This window comes from Podarcis erhardii (genome assembly GCF_964252035.2).
Source record: "Podarcis erhardii genome assembly, chromosome: 3".
In the NCBI taxonomy this organism is placed as follows: Eukaryota; Metazoa; Chordata; class Lepidosauria; order Squamata; family Lacertidae; genus Podarcis; species Podarcis erhardii.
In genome coordinates this window covers 7891348-7911277 of record NC_138507.1, presented here as the reverse complement: position 1 = coordinate 7911277, position 19930 = coordinate 7891348, and the positions used below count along the sequence as shown (strand labels likewise).

General features: G+C 40.5%; 1 protein-coding gene across 1 annotated transcript; it reads left to right on the top strand.

Moving 5' to 3' along the window:
* Positions 1-637: 637 nt before the first annotated feature.
* Positions 638-19434, top strand: DNAAF10 (dynein axonemal assembly factor 10). Its single transcript, XM_081855674.1, has 8 exons — positions 638-862; positions 7698-7798; positions 9514-9644; positions 12106-12207; positions 13072-13187; positions 16294-16428; positions 17115-17212; positions 18758-19434. The coding sequence occupies exons 1-8, from the start codon at positions 668-670 to the stop codon at positions 18963-18965; spliced, it is 1086 nt and encodes a 361-aa protein (XP_081711800.1). The 5' UTR covers positions 638-667; the 3' UTR covers positions 18966-19434.
* Positions 19435-19930: the final 496 nt, after the last annotated feature.

Genomic DNA, 19930 nt, shown 5'->3' with positions numbered 1-19930 from the left:
TTATGTGTTTGTTTGTTTATAATGTTGTGAAAATTAGGTTTTTTTCTTTTTTACTTTTTATTTCTACTTTTTTCCTGCCTTTTGTGTTGTATTGTGTATTTTTTGTTTTTTTTATGTTTTCTTTTTTGTAACCTTTAAAAAACCTGAATAAATATTATTTAAAAAAAAAGAAAAAGAAAATTTATATTAAAAAAATTTGGGAAGAAGATGGTGGATTCTCTTTCCTTGGAGGTTTTTAAAGGAGGGGTTCGAGGGCCACCTGTCAAGGATGAGATTCCTGCATTGATGACTCTATAACTGTATGATTCTAACACATGCAGCTTTCCCTTTAACTTTCTATGATGCTGTGATTCCGTCGCGCGTGCTTTGCCCTTCCCACTCCGAAAACGCGCCTTGCACGAGTTGAGTTTGAAAGCACCTGGCAACACACACAAACCCCACCCTTCAGGAGAATAGGCCGGCGCTGCCCCGGGGGCCGACGGGAGTTGGAGTCCCCCTGCCGCTGACGGAACCCTTATTGGCCAATGAGGAGCGGCGGGGAGTCCAGCGCTGCGCCCGCTGCGTGCTTCCTCCCGGTAGCCCGGATGTTGCCGTTGGTTGGGGCAGCCGAATAAAGCGTCGTCGGCTTTGAACGGGGAGCCGTTGGGGCGCCGCTGCGGCCGCCGCCATGTCGTCTCCGGGAGGCCCCCTGGAGAAGCCGCAGATCATCGCGCACGCGCAGCAGAGCCTGAACTACACGGCCTTCGAGTGCAAGTGGGTGCCCAGCAGCGCCCGCCTCGTCTGCCTGGGCAGCTTCCCGCGCGGCAGCGGCGTCGTCCAGCTCTACGAGCTGCAAGGCGGGCGCCTCCACCTGCTCCGCGAAGTGAGTGAGTGAGCCAGCGAGCGGGCGCCGCCTCCCGCTGCTGCGGAGGAATTTGGTCCGAGGGAGGGAAAGGGAACGAAGAACGGGAGGGAGGAGCGCGGGCAGAGTGGAATGGGCTGCCATCAGAATAATAATAATAATAATAATAATAATAATAATGAGCGCGGGCAGAGTGGAATGGGCTGCCATAATAATAATAATAATAATAATAATAAGGAGCGCGGTCAGAGTGGAATGGGCTGCCATAATAATAATAATAATAATAATAATAATAATAAGGAGCGCGGTCAGAGTGGAATGGGCTGCCAGAATAATAATAATAATAATAATAATAATAAGGAGCGCGGTCAGAGTGGAATGGGCTGCCATAATAATAATAATAAGAAGAAGAAGAAGCGCGGTCAGAGTTGAATGGGCTGCCAGAATAATAATAATAATAATAATAAGGAGCGCGGGCAGAGTGGAATGGGCTGCCAGAATAATAATAATAATAATAATAATAATAAGGAGCGCGGTCAGAGTGGAATGGGCTGCCATAATAATAATAATAATAATAATAATAATAATAAGGAGCGCGGTCAGAGTGGAATGGGCTGCCAGAATAATAATAATAATAATAATAATAATAAGGAGCGCGGTCAGAGTGGAATGGGCTGCCAGAATAATAATAATAATAATAATAATAATAAGGAGCGCGGGCAGAGTGGAATGGGCTGCCAGAAGAAGAATAATAATAATAATAATAATAAGGAGCGCGGTCAGAGTGGAATGGGCTGCCAGAAGAATAATAATAATAATAATAAGGAGCGCGGTCAGAGTGGAATGGGCTGCCAGAATAATAATAATAATAATAATAATAAGGAGCGCGGTCAGAGTGGAATGGGCTGCCATAATAATAATAATAAGAAGAAGAAGAAGCGCGGTCAGAGTTGAATGGGCTGCCATAATAATAATAATAATAATAATAATAAGCGCGGGCAGAGTTGAATGGGCTGCCATCAGAATAATAATAATAATAAGGAGCGCGGGCAGAGTGGAATGGGCTGCCAAAATAATAATAATAATAATAAGGAGCGCGGGCAGAGTGGAATGGGCTGCCAAAATAATAATAATAATAATAATAATAATAAGGAGCGCGGGCAGAGTGGAATGGGCTGCCAAAATAATAATAATAATAATAAGGAGCGCGGGCAGAGTGGAATGGGCTGCCAAAATAATAATAATAATAATAAGGAGCGCGGGCAGAGTGGAATGGGCTGCCAAAATAATAATAATAATAATAAGGAGCGCGGGCAGAGTGGAATGGGCTGCCAAAATAATAATAATAATAATAAGGAGCGCGGGCAGAGTGGAATGGGCTGCCAAAATAATAACAATAATAATAATAATAATAAGGAGCGCGGGCAGAGTGGAATGGGCTGCCAAAATAATAATAATAATAATAATAATAATAAGGAGCGCGGGCAGAGTGGAATGGGCTGCCAAAATAATAATAATAATAATAATAATAATAATAATAATAATAATAATAATAAGGAGCGCGGGCAGAGTGGAATGGGCTGCCAAAATAATAATAATAATAATAATAATAATAAGGAGCGCGGGCAGAGTGGAATGGGCTGCCAAAATAATAATAATAATAATAATAATAATAATAAGGAGCGCGGGCAGAGTGGAATGGGCTGCCAAAATAATAATAATAATAATAAGGAGCGCGGGCAGAGTGGAATGGGCTGCCAAAATAATAATAATAATAATAATAATAAGCGCGGGCAGAGTGGAATGGGCTGCCATAATAATAATAATAATAATAATAATAAGCGCGGGCAGAGTGGAATGGGCTGCCATAATAATAATAATAATAATAATAATAATAAGGAGCGCGGGCAGAGTGGAATGGGCTGCCAAAATAATAATAATAATAATAAGGAGCGCGGGCAGAGTGGAATGGGCTGCCAAAATAATAATAATAATAATAAGGAGCGCGGGCAGAGTGGAATGGGCTGCCAAAATAATAATAATAATAATAAGGAGCGCGGGCAGAGTGGAATGGGCTGCCAAAATAATAATAATAATAATAAGGAGCGCGGGCAGAGTGGAATGGGCTGCCAAAATAATAACAATAATAATAATAATAATAAGGAGCGCGGGCAGAGTGGAATGGGCTGCCAAAATAATAATAATAATAATAATAATAATAAGGAGCGCGGGCAGAGTGGAATGGGCTGCCAAAATAATAATAATAATAATAATAATAATAATAAGGAGCGCGGGCAGAGTGGAATGGGCTGCCAAAATAATAATAATAATAATAATAATAATAAGGAGCGCGGGCAGAGTGGAATGGGCTGCCAAAATAATAATAATAATAATAATAATAATAATAAGGAGCGCGGGCAGAGTGGAATGGGCTGCCAAAATAATAATAATAATAATAAGGAGCGCGGGCAGAGTGGAATGGGCTGCCAAAATAATAATAATAATAATAATAATAAGCGCGGGCAGAGTGGAATGGGCTGCCATAATAATAATAATAATAATAATAATAAGCGCGGGCAGAGTGGAATGGGCTGCCATAATAATAATAATAATAATAATAATAATAATAAGCGCGGGCAGAGTGGAATGGGCTGCCATAATAATAATAATAATAATAATAATAAGCGCGGGCAGAGTGGAATGGGCTGCCATAATAATAATAATAATAATAATAATAATAATAATAAGCGCGGGCAGAGTGGAATGGGCTGCCATAATAATAATAATAATAATAATAATAAGCGCGGGCAGAGTGGAATGGGCTGCCATAATAATAATAATAATAATAATAATAATAATAATGAGCGCAGGCAGAGTGGAATGGGCTGCCAGAATAATAATAAGAAGAATAATAATAATGAGCGCGGGCAGAGTTGAATGGGCTGCCAGAATAATAATAATAATAATAAGCGTGGGCAGAGTGGAATGGGCTGCCATAAGAAGAAGAAGAAGAAGAAGAAGAAGAAGAATGAGCGTGGGCAGAGTGGAATGGGCTGCCATAATAATAATAATAATAATAATAATAATAATGAGCGCGGTCAGAGTGGAATGGGCTGCCATAATAATAATAATAATAATAATAATAATAATGAGCGCGGTCAGAGTGGAATGGGCTGCCATAATAATAATAATAATAATAATAATAAGCGTGGGCAGAGTGGAATGGGCTGCCATAAGAAGAAGAAGAAGAAGAAGAAGAAGAAGAATGAGCGTGGGCAGAGTGGAATGGGCTGCCATAATAATAATAATAATAATAATAATAAGCGTGGGCAGAGTGGAATGGGCTGCCATAAGAAGAAGAAGAAGAAGAAGAAGAAGAAGAATGAGCGTGGGCAGAGTGGAATGGGCTGCCATAATAATAATAATAATAATAATAATAAGAAGCGCGGGCAGAGTTGAATGGGCTGCCATAATAATAATAATAATAATAATAATAATAAGCGCGGTCAGAGTGGAATGGGCTGCCATAATAATAATAATAATAATAAGCGCGGTCAGAGTTGAATGGGCTGCCATAATAATAATAATAATGAGCGCGGTCAGAGTTGAATGGGCTGCCATAATAATAATAATAATAATAATAACAACAACAACAACAATGAGCGCGGTCAGAGTTGAATGGGCTGCCGTAATAATAATAATAATAATAATGACCGCGGTCAGAGTTGAATGGGCTGCCGTAATAATAATAATAATAATAATAATAATAAGCGCGGTCAGAGTTGAATGGGCTGCCATAATAATAATAACAAGAAGAAGAAGAAGAAGAAGCGCGGGCAGAGTGGAATGGGCTGCCATAATAATAATAATAATAATAATAATGAGCGCGGTCAGAGCTGAATGGGCTGCCATAATAATAATAATAATAATAATAATAATAATAATAATAATATCATCAAATCCAACTCTAATCGTGCTCGTCTCCCATGTTGTGAGAACTTCGCCCTGAGAACTACAGGTGAAGGTGCACAAATTTAATAAATTATTATTCACAATAATTGTTCAATTTTTACACCCTCATTTGTAGTTCACAGGGCAGTTGACAACCTACACATACTCTGTGTGTGTGTGTGTGTGTGTGTGTGTACACCCACCCACCCACATATATGTATCTATTTATATATATATGTATGTATATGTACAGTGGTATCTCGCAAGACGAATGCCCCGTAAGACGAAAAACGTGCAAGACGAAAGGGTTTTTCGTTTTTTGAGTTGCTTCGCAAGATGATTTTCCCTATGGGCTTGCTTCGCAAGACGAAAACGTCTTGCGAGTTTGTTTCCTTTTTCTTACAACCGTTAATACCCAGGGAATCCGCGCAACGCAAGACAAAAAAATCGCAAGACGAAACAACTCGCAGAACGAATTAATTTTGTCTTGCGAGGCACCACTGTATATAAACACAAAATATGTAATAAAAATAAGAACAAAAACAAACTGATAATCCCCCTCCCCTGTCCCACAACCCAATTAAAAGGGTATACAGTGGTACCTCGGGTTACATACACTTCAGGTTACATATGCTTCAGGTTACATATGCTTCAGGTTACATACGCTTCAGGTTACAGACTCCGTTAACCCGGAAATATTACCTCGGGTTAAGAACTTTGCTTCAGGATGAGAACAGAAATCGTGCTCCGGCAGCGCGGCGGCAGCAGGAGGCCCCATTAGCTAAAGTGGTGCTTCAGGTTAAGAACAGTTTCAGGTTAAGAACGGACCTCCGGAAGGAACTAAGTACGTAACCAGAGGTACCACTGTATAGCAGAGGTAGGCAACCTAAGGCCCAGGGACCAGATGCGTGTTCAGCATGTTTTTACATGAGTAGAACGTGTCCTTTTATTTAAAATGCATCTCTGGGTTATTTGTGGGGCATAGGAATGTCTTCATTTTTTCCCCAAAATATAGTGCGGTCCCCCACAGTGGACCGGCCCCCTGCTGCAAAAGTTTGCTGACCCCTGCCTTATATGGCTAATATATTTGGTCACCATTGTTCACTCCCATGTATCACATTCTGGCCATTGTAAGTAGTAATCTAATTGTATTCAGTGATTGAGGCGCCTTAGGTCAGCTAAGTAAGTTTGTGACTAGGATGATATTTGAATTGGGCTCATAGCTCACATTCTTAGGTAACACTGCCTTGAGTCCCTGTTGGGCAAAAAGACAGGATATATAAAAATATATTAATACAAAATAATAATAAATAGAGACACATTTAGTGATGGGTGAAGAAGTGTATTAAAAATAGCTTCAAAATGATAAAGTTTCAACTTTTAATTAGGAACATGGATAGTGAACTGTAAGCATATCCCAAAACAGGATCAAATAATAAGGGAATCATGTATGGATTGGCATGGATAAAATGAAGCAATGTAATGTTTGTTTTACTAAGCATTTGGCAAACTAACGTTCAGTAATCAAGCACTGTTTAGAAACCAATAATGATGGGGAAAACCATGCTGATCACCATGGTGATAACCATTAGCTTTGCTTATCTACACAGCCCTTTGCTTCCTACACAGCTTTTGTTGCTGTAGCTATAGCAATGTAGGAGAACACAATGTTGCCTGCCTTATGCATTGAGGAGTAAATTGTGGATAAAGTATTGAGGAGTGAGAGTCGTTTCGTCCGATAGATTGGCTGGCCAGTTATGGAAAATCAATCATGAGGTCTTCTCAATGAACAACTACTACTTTTACTGCTTTCTACCATTCAGAGAATGAAGTTTTATTTTAGCATTGTTCTCAGTTATTAGCAGCCTATTTACAGCACTTGTTTAAACATAGGATTGCAATTTTTTCCTGTTTATGCAAGGATTTCCACCTGAACAACAGAACTTAATCTCTCTTTCTCCTTCCCTGCACCCCACATCTATTGTTAGCCCCACTCCTCTGAAACAGGTGGGGGTGGGAGTGGGGCTGAATGGAGAAAGGAGAAGAGGAATCCCACTGCGTAGGCAGAACTCTTTATGCTGGAAGGATGACATAAGTGGATGCAGCTCATAATTTTTTTATAATCTGATTTTAGTTACGCAATCCTATTCCCAAAACATGTGGTATATAAATAATACTAGTTCTGATATTTGCCAATTAAAAAAAATATGAAAAAGGGAGGGAGAAAATAATAGGCAAGTTGCAATCTACTTTTATGTTTGCAAACTATCAGCAGTTGCTAGCTTTACTAACTATGGACATCTCTGAAATAAATTGGAAAGAAGAATGACAGCTCAGTCTATGGATGCCGATCCAAGAATGAGTCCAACTGAATTCAAGTGGAATTTACTCCTAGACAAATGTGTATGGGATTGCAGCCACAGTGACTTAAAATAGACTTATTAATGACAAATCTCTCCCATATTCACTTAGACAAATGCATTTTCATAACCAAAAATCAGACTAAAATGTGTGACTTGTCTGTTAATATCGATATTTCATGGTGCATATTTGAATTTTGTGGCGGAAAGGTAAACGGCGTTTCCGTGCGCTGCCCTGGTTCGCCAGAAGCGTCTTGTCATGCTGGCCACATGACCCGGAAGCTGTCTGCGGACAAACGCCGGCTCCCTCGGCCTATAGAGTGAGATGAGCGCACAATCCCAGAGTCGGTCACGACTGGACCTAATGGTCAGGGGTACCTTTACCTTTACCTTTACCAGCAGTAACTCTTCAAACAAGAGAAACTGACTTTTGACATTTACTTTTTTATCAGCACTTAATACTAACAGAACCAGTCTGTTAGATTGGACAAGATAATAAATGTAAAATTATTAAGCCATCCTCCTAGTATTTTTTTCCTTTCCAGATTGAAAAATCAAAGCCTGTTAAATGTGGAACCTTTGGTGCTTCTTCTATGCAACAAAGATACCTAGCTACAGGAGATTTTGGTGGAAATTTAAACATATGGTAAGAACATTTTTGCTGGTTAATATTGTTTAAAGCTCCATTTCACACTTCACCTATTCTTTTGTTCTCAGCTAATTCAAAATTGTCACTTTATTTAAGTCGTCTTAGTTTAGGATCAGAAAGGTTTTAGGCAGTTGTAACCTAATTCAGTTATATAGAAATTTTAGTTACCTAATTATGCCACCTCTGTCTTCATGGTTTTGTGACTTTCCAAAGCAGTTTGTGATATGCAATCATAGACTACTATTTTAATTTTTAAATATCAGTGAGCATATTTAGGTAGTGTTTTTAGATGCTATTGTTTTATAAATTTCATAGTCTTTTTGAAATATTCCCTTTACAGGTGAAAAACCGCCAAAGATAATGGCACTTGGTTGTTGTTGTTGTTGTCTTTTTTGGGGGGTGGGGAGCTTTCTGCATGCTTACCTTTTGACCCTTATTAATCATGGTTTCACCAGACAGAGAAATCCATGAATCTGTATACCTTGTTAACAACTTGCTTTTGTTTCCTGCACCAGTTCTCCTAATACATGTATTAGCTACATTAAATTAGAGTATTTTTGATTTTCTTCATTTGTCCTGATAAGCAGAGGGTGTATGCGGGTTGTTGAATGATAGTAGCATTGACTAGCTAGAAAGAAGCACACTGTCCAGATGCTAAAACAAAAAGGAGATCTTAAGGGGAAAAGAAAGACCCTAAAAATAACAGGATTTGCAAATATGGTAAGATTACTATTGAACTCACAACCCAAGGGTCACATTTTGCAATCTTCTGATTCTTGATGTCCCTTTCTTGAATGATTTAGAAAACTTCAGATGTTCCTGGATGTCAGCAGCTACTACTCAGGCAAAAGTTATTTGCTTTTGAATTCCCGCCCCCTTAGGATTTCACCCAATCTTATGATAAAGCTATAAAAAAGTTAAAGGGACATATTTCAACCTCCATTGTCCCATTTCTTTTTCTTTCTTTCTTTCTTTTACGTTTTTACTAGCTCTTACTATTTAGTACTAAGTGAAAACATTTAGTATCAGATAGCACAGCAGCAACAGGACTGGGGGGGGGGGAATCCTCCAGGAACCCACAAATTTGCTTATTTGCACTAAGCTATGATTTGGCTTAGCACTGCATGTGAACTGGGCCTTTGCAGGCTCAGCATACCAATCAAAAAGGTGAATTGTAGCCTTGAATTTTTGTAGTTTGGATTGTGAAGGTGTTTCTTGAACCTTTGGAATTTCATCAGTTTTTGGTGGGAAAGGAAAGAACACAGTTAAAAAAAATGTTTGCATCAAATTTGTCATTGTAACAAATGCCAATGATAAAAATGTTGCTTCTTAAGGCTTGAGCAGATTCAGATTTTGATTAATGGGTTGTTACTCCTAAAACCACTTTTGGTTTTTGCATCAGAAATTTCACAATTTTAATTATCACTGCTGTTTGAAACTGAATTAAGAATAGTTTGTTTTAACCATTGTGGTATAAAATATCCCTAATTCAATTTATTGAGAACCATTAAAGAACACAAACTAATTATGCCATAAGCTTTCATGGATTAAAGTCCAGTTCCTCAGATGCACCAGCTTATGACATGATAGTTGTATTCGTCTGTAAGTTGCTGTAAGACTCTTAGCTTCTCTCCCCCCCCCCCCCCCAACAGACCGACATGGCTTCCCCTTTGGAAATCGTAAAAAAATAATTGTTCCTTTATGGTGTTTAGGAATTTGGAAGTTCCAGAAATCCCAGTGTACTCTGTGAAGGGACATAAAGAAATAATCAATAGTATTGATGGCGTTGGTGGCTTAGGAATTGGAGAAGGAGCACCAGAAATTGTGACGGGAAGTCGGGATGGTGAGTTAGATCTACTGCAGTGTCACTGGTTAGAAGGAAAAGCGAAGTGGGTTAGGATAAATCCAGCTAATAGCTTCCAATGATTACCATTCTTCTGTCTTCACATGTTAGTGTTATGAACCAATTTAGTCCTGTTATCTAAATTTAAAGGGTGTTTCCATCTACTCAGAAGTAAGTACTGCTCAGCTGAATGGGGCTTACTCCCAGTGGAGATTGGCATGCTTTCCTGTGCGTAAGCCTGATTAACACAGTGGAACTTGCAAGTAAACGTGCCCAGGATTCTGTCACCTATCTTTACCATAAGATAGTTTCTGAGACCTAAGCAATTCTAAAACATTGTCTTTTCAAACTAGGACAACTATGTAGGGATATTGAGAATGGGAAAGTGAGAGGATTGAGAAGCATGGGGGATGGTCTACTCTTGCTTAAAAAACTACTAGATCAAAATATCTTGCATCTCCCAAGCATTGCATGGTCAAGGGTTGTACATGTGCATCTTCTTGAGGCCACTGGATTCTAAGCTGCAGCAGCTGAGAAGGGCATTGTCCCTGCCTTGCTAACTCAAGGTCCCAGTATTTTTCTGGGAACTGGAATTGGCTGAGCGCTCACCTGATGTCTGACATTAAGGGCAGCATCCTGGACTTGTGTCCTCCTGCCTGACAGATCCAGAGCTGCTCAGTGAAGAAAGTTGGGGAGGCCAGTGCTTCTGTCATTTACTGGAAAGGGGAGGGGAGAATGAGATGCAAGTGGAGACTGGTTTGTCACTCTAAACGTGAGAGAACATGAATGTGCCTGAATTTGTGGAGGGAGGACAAAGGAATAAACGTCTACTTCCTCTCTGCCCCCACCTTTCTAGCGGTTCATTTTCTGATGGGTCTTCACTTGCACTTGTTTTATTTAATGTGGCCTTTTGCTTTCTATGAGTTCAGTTACGAGCGCCTATGAATCACTTTACAAGCCTAGCAGCTTGTAGGATGGGGAACTAGTGAATAGCTGTTAGTTGCAGCAGTTCTAAAGTAACATTGGATGATGATGTTTTGAGCTGTGCCTATGTGCAGCAAAAATGGTGGAAGGTTATATTGCTCTAGCAGGGGCTGACCAGGGAGGTGAGTGGCAGCAATCGCAGACTATTTAAATCCTGTCTGATATCAGGTGCTCCAGAGGGTGCAGTACATTAGCTTAAGATAGGTCATTGGCATTGTAGTTTTTTTTATTTTAAAAAAAGAACACCAGCTGGAGCAACACTGCATGGCTGTATCTCATTGGGCAAGCAGAAATGCCACGGTATCTACAGAGATGCAAATCAGCATGGGCATTGCTACAACTAAGAGCATTAATCTGTACTGAGCGTTTGTGGCTTTCTTACAGTGTTTGCGCATGCTTGGGCACATTAGCTATTCTATAAACTAGTAACTGATAGTTTTAAATAAGTCCATTTCTTGTGTACATTCCTGGCCCTGCTGAAGTTAGTGGCCTAATATCTCTTGTTTTTAATAGATTTAATAGATTGCCACCAGTTGTCAGAGCAAATCAAGTTTATTTAGGTATAATAGGAGAGTAAAAAAGAATGAAAATAAGAAGAGTCTTTTTCTGATTTTCCCACCCTTAAATCATGTTGAGCTTTTGTTAAAACTTATTGAATTATAAGCCTATACTATAAAGAAGCTTTTTCTATTATTCTGTTTCAAAGGGATGTCAGATGAGGACCAGGCCTTTTTGCGGGGTGGGATGAGCAGGATATAAAAAGCAAAGCAGCAATCTAAAAACAAAAATCTGTCAGACTTGGAAGAGGACGCTCTTACAGCTCTAATTAATAAGACTACACCTACTGATTAGTCCAGTCTATCACTGCTTATCCATAGTTGTCCTCCCCGCCCCCTGCCCAGCTAGTATATACTTGGTAACAGCAGTCTTGGCCAGCCTTTTTCCATTCTAGGTTCCTCCTCAGCTGCCATATGATATGGTTACAAGGGTACTGCAATCAGATCTACATATGCTGTATGTTCTATTTTGAGTCCCACATAGAACAGGGTTTTCACATAAGTCATTAGAGGGCTGTAGCAAACTGATATCTGCATATATGAGGATACAAAAAGAACATAAAGCAAGACAATTGCAGAAAGATCTGTATAATTTACATATAAAAATGTGTGGTATTAGTAGGCCTGCCTTCTTAATGGAGATTACAGCTTCCAGGAAACGGAAGCTAGTATTTTAGCTGAGTTGCATCTTCTTTAATTTATCAGTTAGTCCGCTCACTGGATGAAACAGCTCATCCATCAAATTGTGAAAGCATTGAAACAAACTCTTCTATTTTTTAAAAAAAGTACATTAAAAATGAATAGGAGTAAGGGAGACATTAATAGTGTTTTATTAAGCAAGTTGCTGGGGCCGAAGTGATAGAATAAACGCCACCACGTATTTTATCAGTAAAATAATAATCCATTATCCACTTTTGCAGGGACTGTGAAGGTGTGGGACCCAAGACAAAAAGACACTCCAGTTGCCAATATGGAACCAGCCCAAGGAGAGAGCAAGAGAGACTGCTGGACAGTTGCGTTTGGTAAGGTCTCTCTTGAGCTGGTTGATTTTTGATGGCATACAAACATATATCATGGAACTTGTCTTTGCTCCCATCGCTTTTGTACCATAACATGGAGTTTAAATGACTCTATACGAAATGGAGTCTGTAGAGTGCTTCTTTTGGAAATATAGCTTCCAGCTGCTTCCTTTTCTCTTTGATCTTCTCCAGGTTCTAGCTTTCTGTGGCAGAAGCACCACTTCAATTGCTTCTGTCTCCAAGAATGCAGTTTTGACATTTTAAATAAATTAAGTAATACAGGAAGACAGTAAAAGGTAAAGGGACCCCTGACCATTAGGTCCAGTCGTGACTGACTCTGGGGTTTCGGCACTCATCTCGCTTTATTGGCCAAGGGAGCCGGCATACAGCTTCCGGGTCATGTGGCTAGCATGACTAAGCTGCCTCTGGCGAACCAGAGCAGCGCACGGAAACACCGTTTACCTTCCCGCTGGAGCGGTACCTATTTATCTACTTGCACTTTGAGGTGCTTTCGAACTGCTAGGTTGGCAGGAGCAGGGACCGAGCAATGGGAGCTCACCCCATCGCGGGGATTCGAACCACCGACCCTCTGACCAGCAAGTCCTAGGCTCTGTGGTTTAACCCACAGCGCCACCCATGTCCCTACAGAAAGACAGTAGCTTGCACTAAATCTTTCCAGCTGTTGCCCTTGTCCTTTGTTAAATGCCTTTATCTCTTCTTGAATAGTAATAACCTGTCATTCCAGGACTGGTTTTCTACCAGAAATGCATTATGCTTTTATAACAGAATAGGTGCACAAATGTGACTTGTTATAAAAATTGTTGGTCATATGATTTTTTAAGCAGTGCCTCTTTTTTTTCTAACTAGGTAATGCTTACAATCAAGAGGAACGTGTTGTATGTGCTGGCTATGACAATGGGGATGTCAAGTTGTTTGACCTTAGGAACATGACACTGCGGTGGGAGACCAACATCAAGAATGGGGTAATGTTTCACAAATGTATGTCTAAATGTCCATCTTTTTAAAAAAATATTTTTTGCAATACAGATACTTCTAGTCTAGGAATTATGCTTAGTGCGGTTAAAATTAAGCTGCAGATTTAGTTATTTTTTTCTGTGCACTTTTTTGGGGGTATGGCAAAAAAATATTACTCTTTGTATGACAGTAGTCAATACAAGTTGCTAAGTTTGCATTGGTCCTCAATACTTTGTAGTTCAGGCTTTTGAAATGACATTGAAAGGATGTCTTTGTTACAAGGCACGGATCTGTAGAGGAATAAAATCTACACAGTGAGAATGAGAAATATACCGTATTTTTCCGTGTATTAGACGAGGTTTTTTGACTAAAAATTCATGTCAAAAAACTGGGGTCGTCCAATACACAGGTAGTGGCAAGGGGGAGGTGGTAGAGAAGCAACGCGTCTGCCAGTCAGCTGGTTGGTGGGAGCGCAACGTCCCCTGATGCTGCAGCGAGTGCGAAACAATCTAGGGCGTTTTTCCTGCCCGCAGCTGCGTGGGGGGAGAAGCTAAACAATTTTGGTCCATCTCCCCTCATTTTCTTAAAAATGAGTCTCAAAAATGGGGGGTGGGTTTCTTATACATGGGGGCATATTATAGACGGAAAAGTACGGTACTTCACTAAATGAAACGTGTAGTTCTATACAGAGTTCAGGGTACCCAGTCCTGTTGGCTGGGATTTCCTCCTTTCCCCTAAAAATCACGCAGTTGGTCTTGGGCCTGTGTTCTGGAATGGCAAGCCCCCTTGCTACATGTCAAACCACTTCTGAAACTCTTTTTTATAATTTTATTTTCAATGCAAAATTATAACAAAAATTACAAACATTGAATCCAAGATAATACAGTGGTACTTCGGGTTACATACGCTTCAGGTTACATACACTTCAGGTTACAGACTCCGCTAACCCAGAAATAGTACCTCGGGCTAAGAACTTTGCTTCAGGATGAGAACAGAAAGCACACGGCGATGGTGCGGCGGCAGAGGAGACCCCATTAGCTAAAGTGGTGCTTCAGGTTAAGAACAGTTGCAGGTTAAGAATGGACCTCCAGAACGAATTAAGTATGTTACCAGAGGTACCACTGGACTATACAAACACGAAAGAAAAACAGAACACAAAAAAGGAAACAAAAAACAAAAGAAAAAGCACACATCTACAAATAAAACCATATCTTCATTCTAATCTAGTCATTACATACATAAACACATACTGACTTTCTTCCTTTGTTCCTTTTACTCTTTCTAAATTGTGTCTAATGTAGATTACTTCTATCTTTATACTTTTTTTACACCATTTTTCTTTTTCTTCAACCTTGTAAAGCATCATTCATTACATACCGATATGTTTATTCCAGAACAATGTTTTTTTCATATACAGTGGTACCTCGGGTTAAGTACTTAATTCCTTCCGGAGGTCCGTACTTAACCTGAAGCACGAGTTTAGCTAAAGGGGCCTCCTGCTACCGCTGCGCTGCCGGAGCACAATTTCTGTTCTCATCCTGAAGCAAAGTTCTTAACCTGAAGCACTATTTCTGGGTTAGCGGAGTCTGTAACCTGAAGCGTATGCAACCCGAGGTACCACTGTACTCTTTAGCACATCCCCATTCTTTGAATAATTTCTGGTCCGATTGTCCCCTTATGAATGCTGTGAGTCTTGCCAGATTTATATATTCACAAAAATTTAATTTGCCATTCTTTCATTGATGGAATTTTTCTCCCTTTCCAATTTTTTGCTATAAGCATCCTGGCAGCTACCACTTCTGAAACTCTTGTAGTCTCAAAGCCAGATTACAGTTGATCATAGAGGTCTGCTGTTATAACAGGAATCCCCCGAGGCATGCCTGAGCTTTTGGATTGCTCCCAAGGTCCCTAATTACACTTCCCTTGGCAAGTGTATTTGCTGCCCCCTGTCAGAAAATCCCCAATTGTGTGGCTAGAGAAACAGCTTGAGGTTCTCTTTACTGTTGCACGGTATTTTGGAGATGCTCTGAACGCACCCAGAGTTCAGTGCAACCACAGTGAAAATCCCTTCCTGGTAGGAAGGGAAGGCACAGAAGCACACCTAAAAAACGGCAAGGCCCACTCTTTTCATTTTGAGCTGAAGACTTGTTATGCCTGCCTCTACGCTTCTGTGGTGCTCCAATCACCCGAGAAGGTAAAGAAGAAAATAAGCCCCAGCCTGGTCTCCAGTTGGAATTCAAGGCGTGGGGCAGGCATCACCCTAGCATTGTGCTGGCTTGTGAGGCTGCTTCTTAAATTGCCCTACGATTCAGGAATATTCTCCCCTATTCCAAACTTCAGAGTAAGGGAGGGTAGCAGGTGATTGCCCATAACCCTGGATTGTATTATTGCAGGATCCCACAGGTCAGGATCCCACAGACTGTGTAGTTTGGGTTGGCTGCTCAGGGTCTATTCCAGCTGGGCTGTCTTCCCACTCTACCCCACCCCGTCAACTTTACATTTTATATCATTTATTTTAGTCCTTTAAAATTGTAAGCTGCCTTTGGTGCCTTGGCAGAAGGGCAATATACAGTGGTGCCTTGCAAGACGAAAAGAATCCGTTCCGCGATTCTCTTCGTCTAGCGGTTTTTTCGTCTTGCGAAGCAAGCCCATTGACGGCTTATCGGATTTGCGCTTTTAGCGGCTTTTAGTGGCTTAGCGGATCAGCTGATAAGCGGCTTACCGGCTTAGAAAAAGGGGGGGAAAGGAAAAAAAAGTCGGAAAAACTCGCAAGACATTTTGTCTTGCGAAGCAACCCCATAGGGAAATTTGTTTTGCGAAGCGCCTCCAAAACGGAAAACCCTTTCGTCTAGCGGGTTTTCCGTCTTGCGAGGCGTTCGTCTTGCGGGGCACCACTGTATAAATGAGTGAATGAATGAATGAATAACATGCATATATAACTATACCCCAGAAGCATCACTTTGATTCTAGGCATACCTAAATATACATAGGAATGGCCTGCATGCCTTTCCATCTTGAGCTCTTTCTCAGTGGGCCTTGCTTCTAAATAAATACAGTTAGGATTGCACCGCAATTCTGCTGAAGTCTTAATGCTTGCTTGCTTTATGCTTCTAGGTTTGCAGTCTTGAATTTGACAGGAAAGATATAAACATGAACAAACTGGTAGCAACATCACTTGAAGGAAAGTTTCATGTTTTTGACATGAGGACTCAGCATCCAACTAAAGGTTTTGCTTCAGTTTCAGAGAAGGTACGGTATAAAACACAGGCTGTTCATTGTTCTGACAGAAAATACGCTACTCTTGCCATGGGGAAGAGGCAAAGCAAAAAGTTTAGGTTGGAACAGATGCTCATAAGGGTACTATGACTGGGGCCCTAAACCTCTGGAAGACTTCCCCTTGAACACTCTCATGGGGCAGTAGTCAACTAACTTTTTGCAGTGGGGATTTTTTGGGTAAACTTCTATGAAGAGGTTCCCCCCCCAGCTGTATATAAATGTTGTGAAATAAATTGTGGGACATCTTTGAGCGAAGAAAAGGCGTAAGTTTGGAGTGCGGTTAGATGGTGTCTTCTATGCCTCCTTCCAGCAGCTCCTCCAGCCAAGCTGGTGCCAAATGTCTGAGCTGCGCCGCCCTGCCCCGCCCCAAAGGAGGTGCCTCCTCACACTGCCCCACAGGGGCCTGGGAAGCACCCCCTAGCCAGCCCCAGAAGTACCATTTGCCAGGGCTGCAGCAGCTAGCAGTCACAGAAGCCTTTGGGAGGCAGAGATGCGAGAGGGCATCATAGGAGGAAAGGAAGGAAAGAGGGACAGAGGCCAGTGTTGACCACGACACCCCTGACCAACATTCAAGGCACACCAGGGTGCCATGGCACACGGGTTGAAAATCACTGGATTAGACTAATGTATGTACAATTTGTGTATAACTTTGTTGTTAGGCCCACAAATCAACCATGTGGCAAGTTCGGCATCTTCCACAGAACAGAGATATATTTGTGACTAGTGGAGGAGCCGGAAACCTTCACCTTTGGAAATAGTAAGTATTTACTGTTCATCCGGGGGGGGGGGGTGTGCAGGGAAGTAGGACCAGGTTTGTTTGAGTAGCCCTAATTCTGTACGTTCAGTTACGGTGATGGTAGCTTTTCATGTCGTAGGAGAGCTTTCTGTTAAGACCGAATTATTAGAAGTGGCTTAGCTTTACATCCGCAACCTAACATTTATTTGGCAGTGGATATACGTCGCAGGAAACTTAAATAATTTTGCCATCACTTTGTGTTCAAACGCAGCTGTACATTCCTCTGCCAAATGAAAATATATGATCTTTGTTCCATAGATTCCTTACCAGTGTTCCTAACAGTGACTGTCCTCCTGTAATATGTTCATGCTAACAAGTCCCTGAAATAATACTTAACCAACACAGATTTGTTTCTAGTCTCCCTGTAAGTCTGTACAGGGAACACACTGTCCAATGGCTCAAGCCCTTTGTTTCTTCTCTGCCTAGTTCCTATAAACTGACATAATTTCATTCTCCCTTACTCAAGGGGGGCTAGTTAGAACTAGAGTATTAGGGGGAAAGTTTTGCTGAGCTGCTAGGCTCTTCCAGTCTGCGAATTGGCTTGATGTTTATATGAGCCTTCTTGCTCCAGCAGCAGTGTGCTTTGCTCCAGTACAGATGCCATTTAAAACTAACTTCTGAACAGAACCACAAACTCCTTCTGCTCTTGGGTGGGACAGACAAGAGAAGAGGCTTTAAATGGCTCTTTTAAATGGCTATATTGAGCACATACTGAATATAATAAAATTCAGGAATAGCATACATCTTCCGTTTTTAATGTCTGTCTTTATTGTTGTTTTTAAAATTACTCCAGCTAGAGGTTTTTTTGTAAGTAGCATACACGTCTTGATAAATAAATTTCAGCATACATCATATTTATGTATTTTAACATTTTACCAAGCAGCTTTATAGAACAGAAAGCTTATTGACACAGCCTTGACCAGGCATAGGCAAACTTGGCCCTCCAGATGTTTTGGGACTACAATTCCCATCATCCCTGACCACTGGTCCTGTTAGCCTGGGGATCATGGGAGTTGTAGTCCCAAAACAGCTGGAGGGCCAAGTTTGCCTATGTCTGGCCTTGATGTTTCACGTCCTTCTGAGCTTTGGTTTGCCTAAGGCTGCAGTATTCACTTTCCTGGGATTACGCCCTATTGAATTCAGTAGGACTTCTGAACAGACGTGCATAGGAATGTACTGTAACTTAGCATTATTAAAATTCTGGATTCTTCTGCATTTCCTTTGTGATATCTCCCATCTCCCGCAATGTCAGTAGGATATAGTTTTGGGAGTTGGATTTGAATGTGAAGAAACCAGGTTGAGGAGTCACTTGTGAGATGCATGGAGTGACCTTAGGCAAGTCACGATCTTAGCCTAAACCAATTTACAGGATTGTTGTGAGGGTAACATAAGATACCCATTGTAAATGACCCTGAACTCTTTGGTGGAAATATTGATATAAAAAAAGAGCATGTGCTGTGTGCTTATAACAGGCTTTTCACATACCTTTTTTGATCTATTTTCCAGTGAGTATCCTGCACAGCGGTCTAAGCAAGATTCAGAGGGAAATGAGATGGGAGTAGCGGGTTCGGTTAGCCTTTTACAGAATGTGACGTTGTCAACACAACCTATTTCAAGCCTTGACTGGAGCCCTGACAAAATGGGTCTCTGTGTCTGTAGTGCCTTTGATCAGACTCTGAGAGTGCTCATCGTCACTAAACTGAACAGGATTTGACAAAGGACTTCTAAGGAGGAAAAAATGAACCTTTTAGAAATGTAATGGAATCTCTGTTTGACCTCTTGCTACAGAACAAAATGTGAAACATTTTGTCTGGGGTACTTTTCACCATTTTGAAGTGTAGCATACATTTCTACAATCTGTGCCTTCAGTTTTAGCACATTAAGACCTGTTTGTATGTGACACACTTAAGTTCAAGGTTTCTTGTGGTTGTGGCCTTTTTTTGTACAGCAGTAAAAATTTGTTGACATTTGCTTAAATCATTTTTAATCATTTTGTGTGTCTGTTGCCCACAAAACTAAACCATATCTTAGAAACCAACTTCCAGAACTAGCAAGTGTTTGTCCTTTAAAGTACTGCATTTGTTAGTATGTTCACCAAAATGGCTTGGATTGCCCTTATTTTCTGCATTTAAAATTTGAACAGCTGTGTTTTAATGTAATAAAGGTTAATGTTTGTACTGATATTTTCCAGTTATTGGCTGCTTATTTAAAATATGATAAATAAACATGAATGGAATAGTATTATAATTTGAGTGTAGTTTGCTATACTCTGGCCAGAAAGATGGGTTTCTGCACACCTATTTTGATATTAAAACCACACCTATTTTGATATTAAAACCAACTTTGCTCAATTTACAAACATTTTACCTTTAAGATCAAATTTGCTTAAACTAATTTTGTGCTTGTGCTTAGAAAGCAGTTGAGTATTAATCAAATTTAATTCCCCACATCCATTTGGTGTTATGAACAAGCTTTTATTCTTTTTCAAGATCACTGTAATCTAAATCTATAGACAATAAAAGCATAATAAAATAAGTTGAAAGGTTTAACAGATCAACAGAAAATAATATAAAATGTCAGACAGGTCTTAAAAGCACAGAAGAAGCACTACATCTGAATCACTGAAGAGACTCCAAGTCAAATTTTATTTTGATTAAGTGAGAAATGTCTAAGCTTCCA

Coding starts and splice junctions, on each gene's coding strand:
- DNAAF10 (XM_081855674.1), top strand. CDS start 668: ATGTCGTCTCCGGGAGGCCCCCTGGAGAAGCCGCAGATCATCGCGCAC. Junction 863..7,697: donor GCCTCCACCTGCTCCGCGAA/GTGAGTGAGTGA, acceptor TTTCCTTTCCAG/ATTGAAAAATCAAAGCCTGT. Junction 9,645..12,105: donor TGTGACGGGAAGTCGGGATG/GTGAGTTAGATC, acceptor CCACTTTTGCAG/GGACTGTGAAGGTGTGGGAC.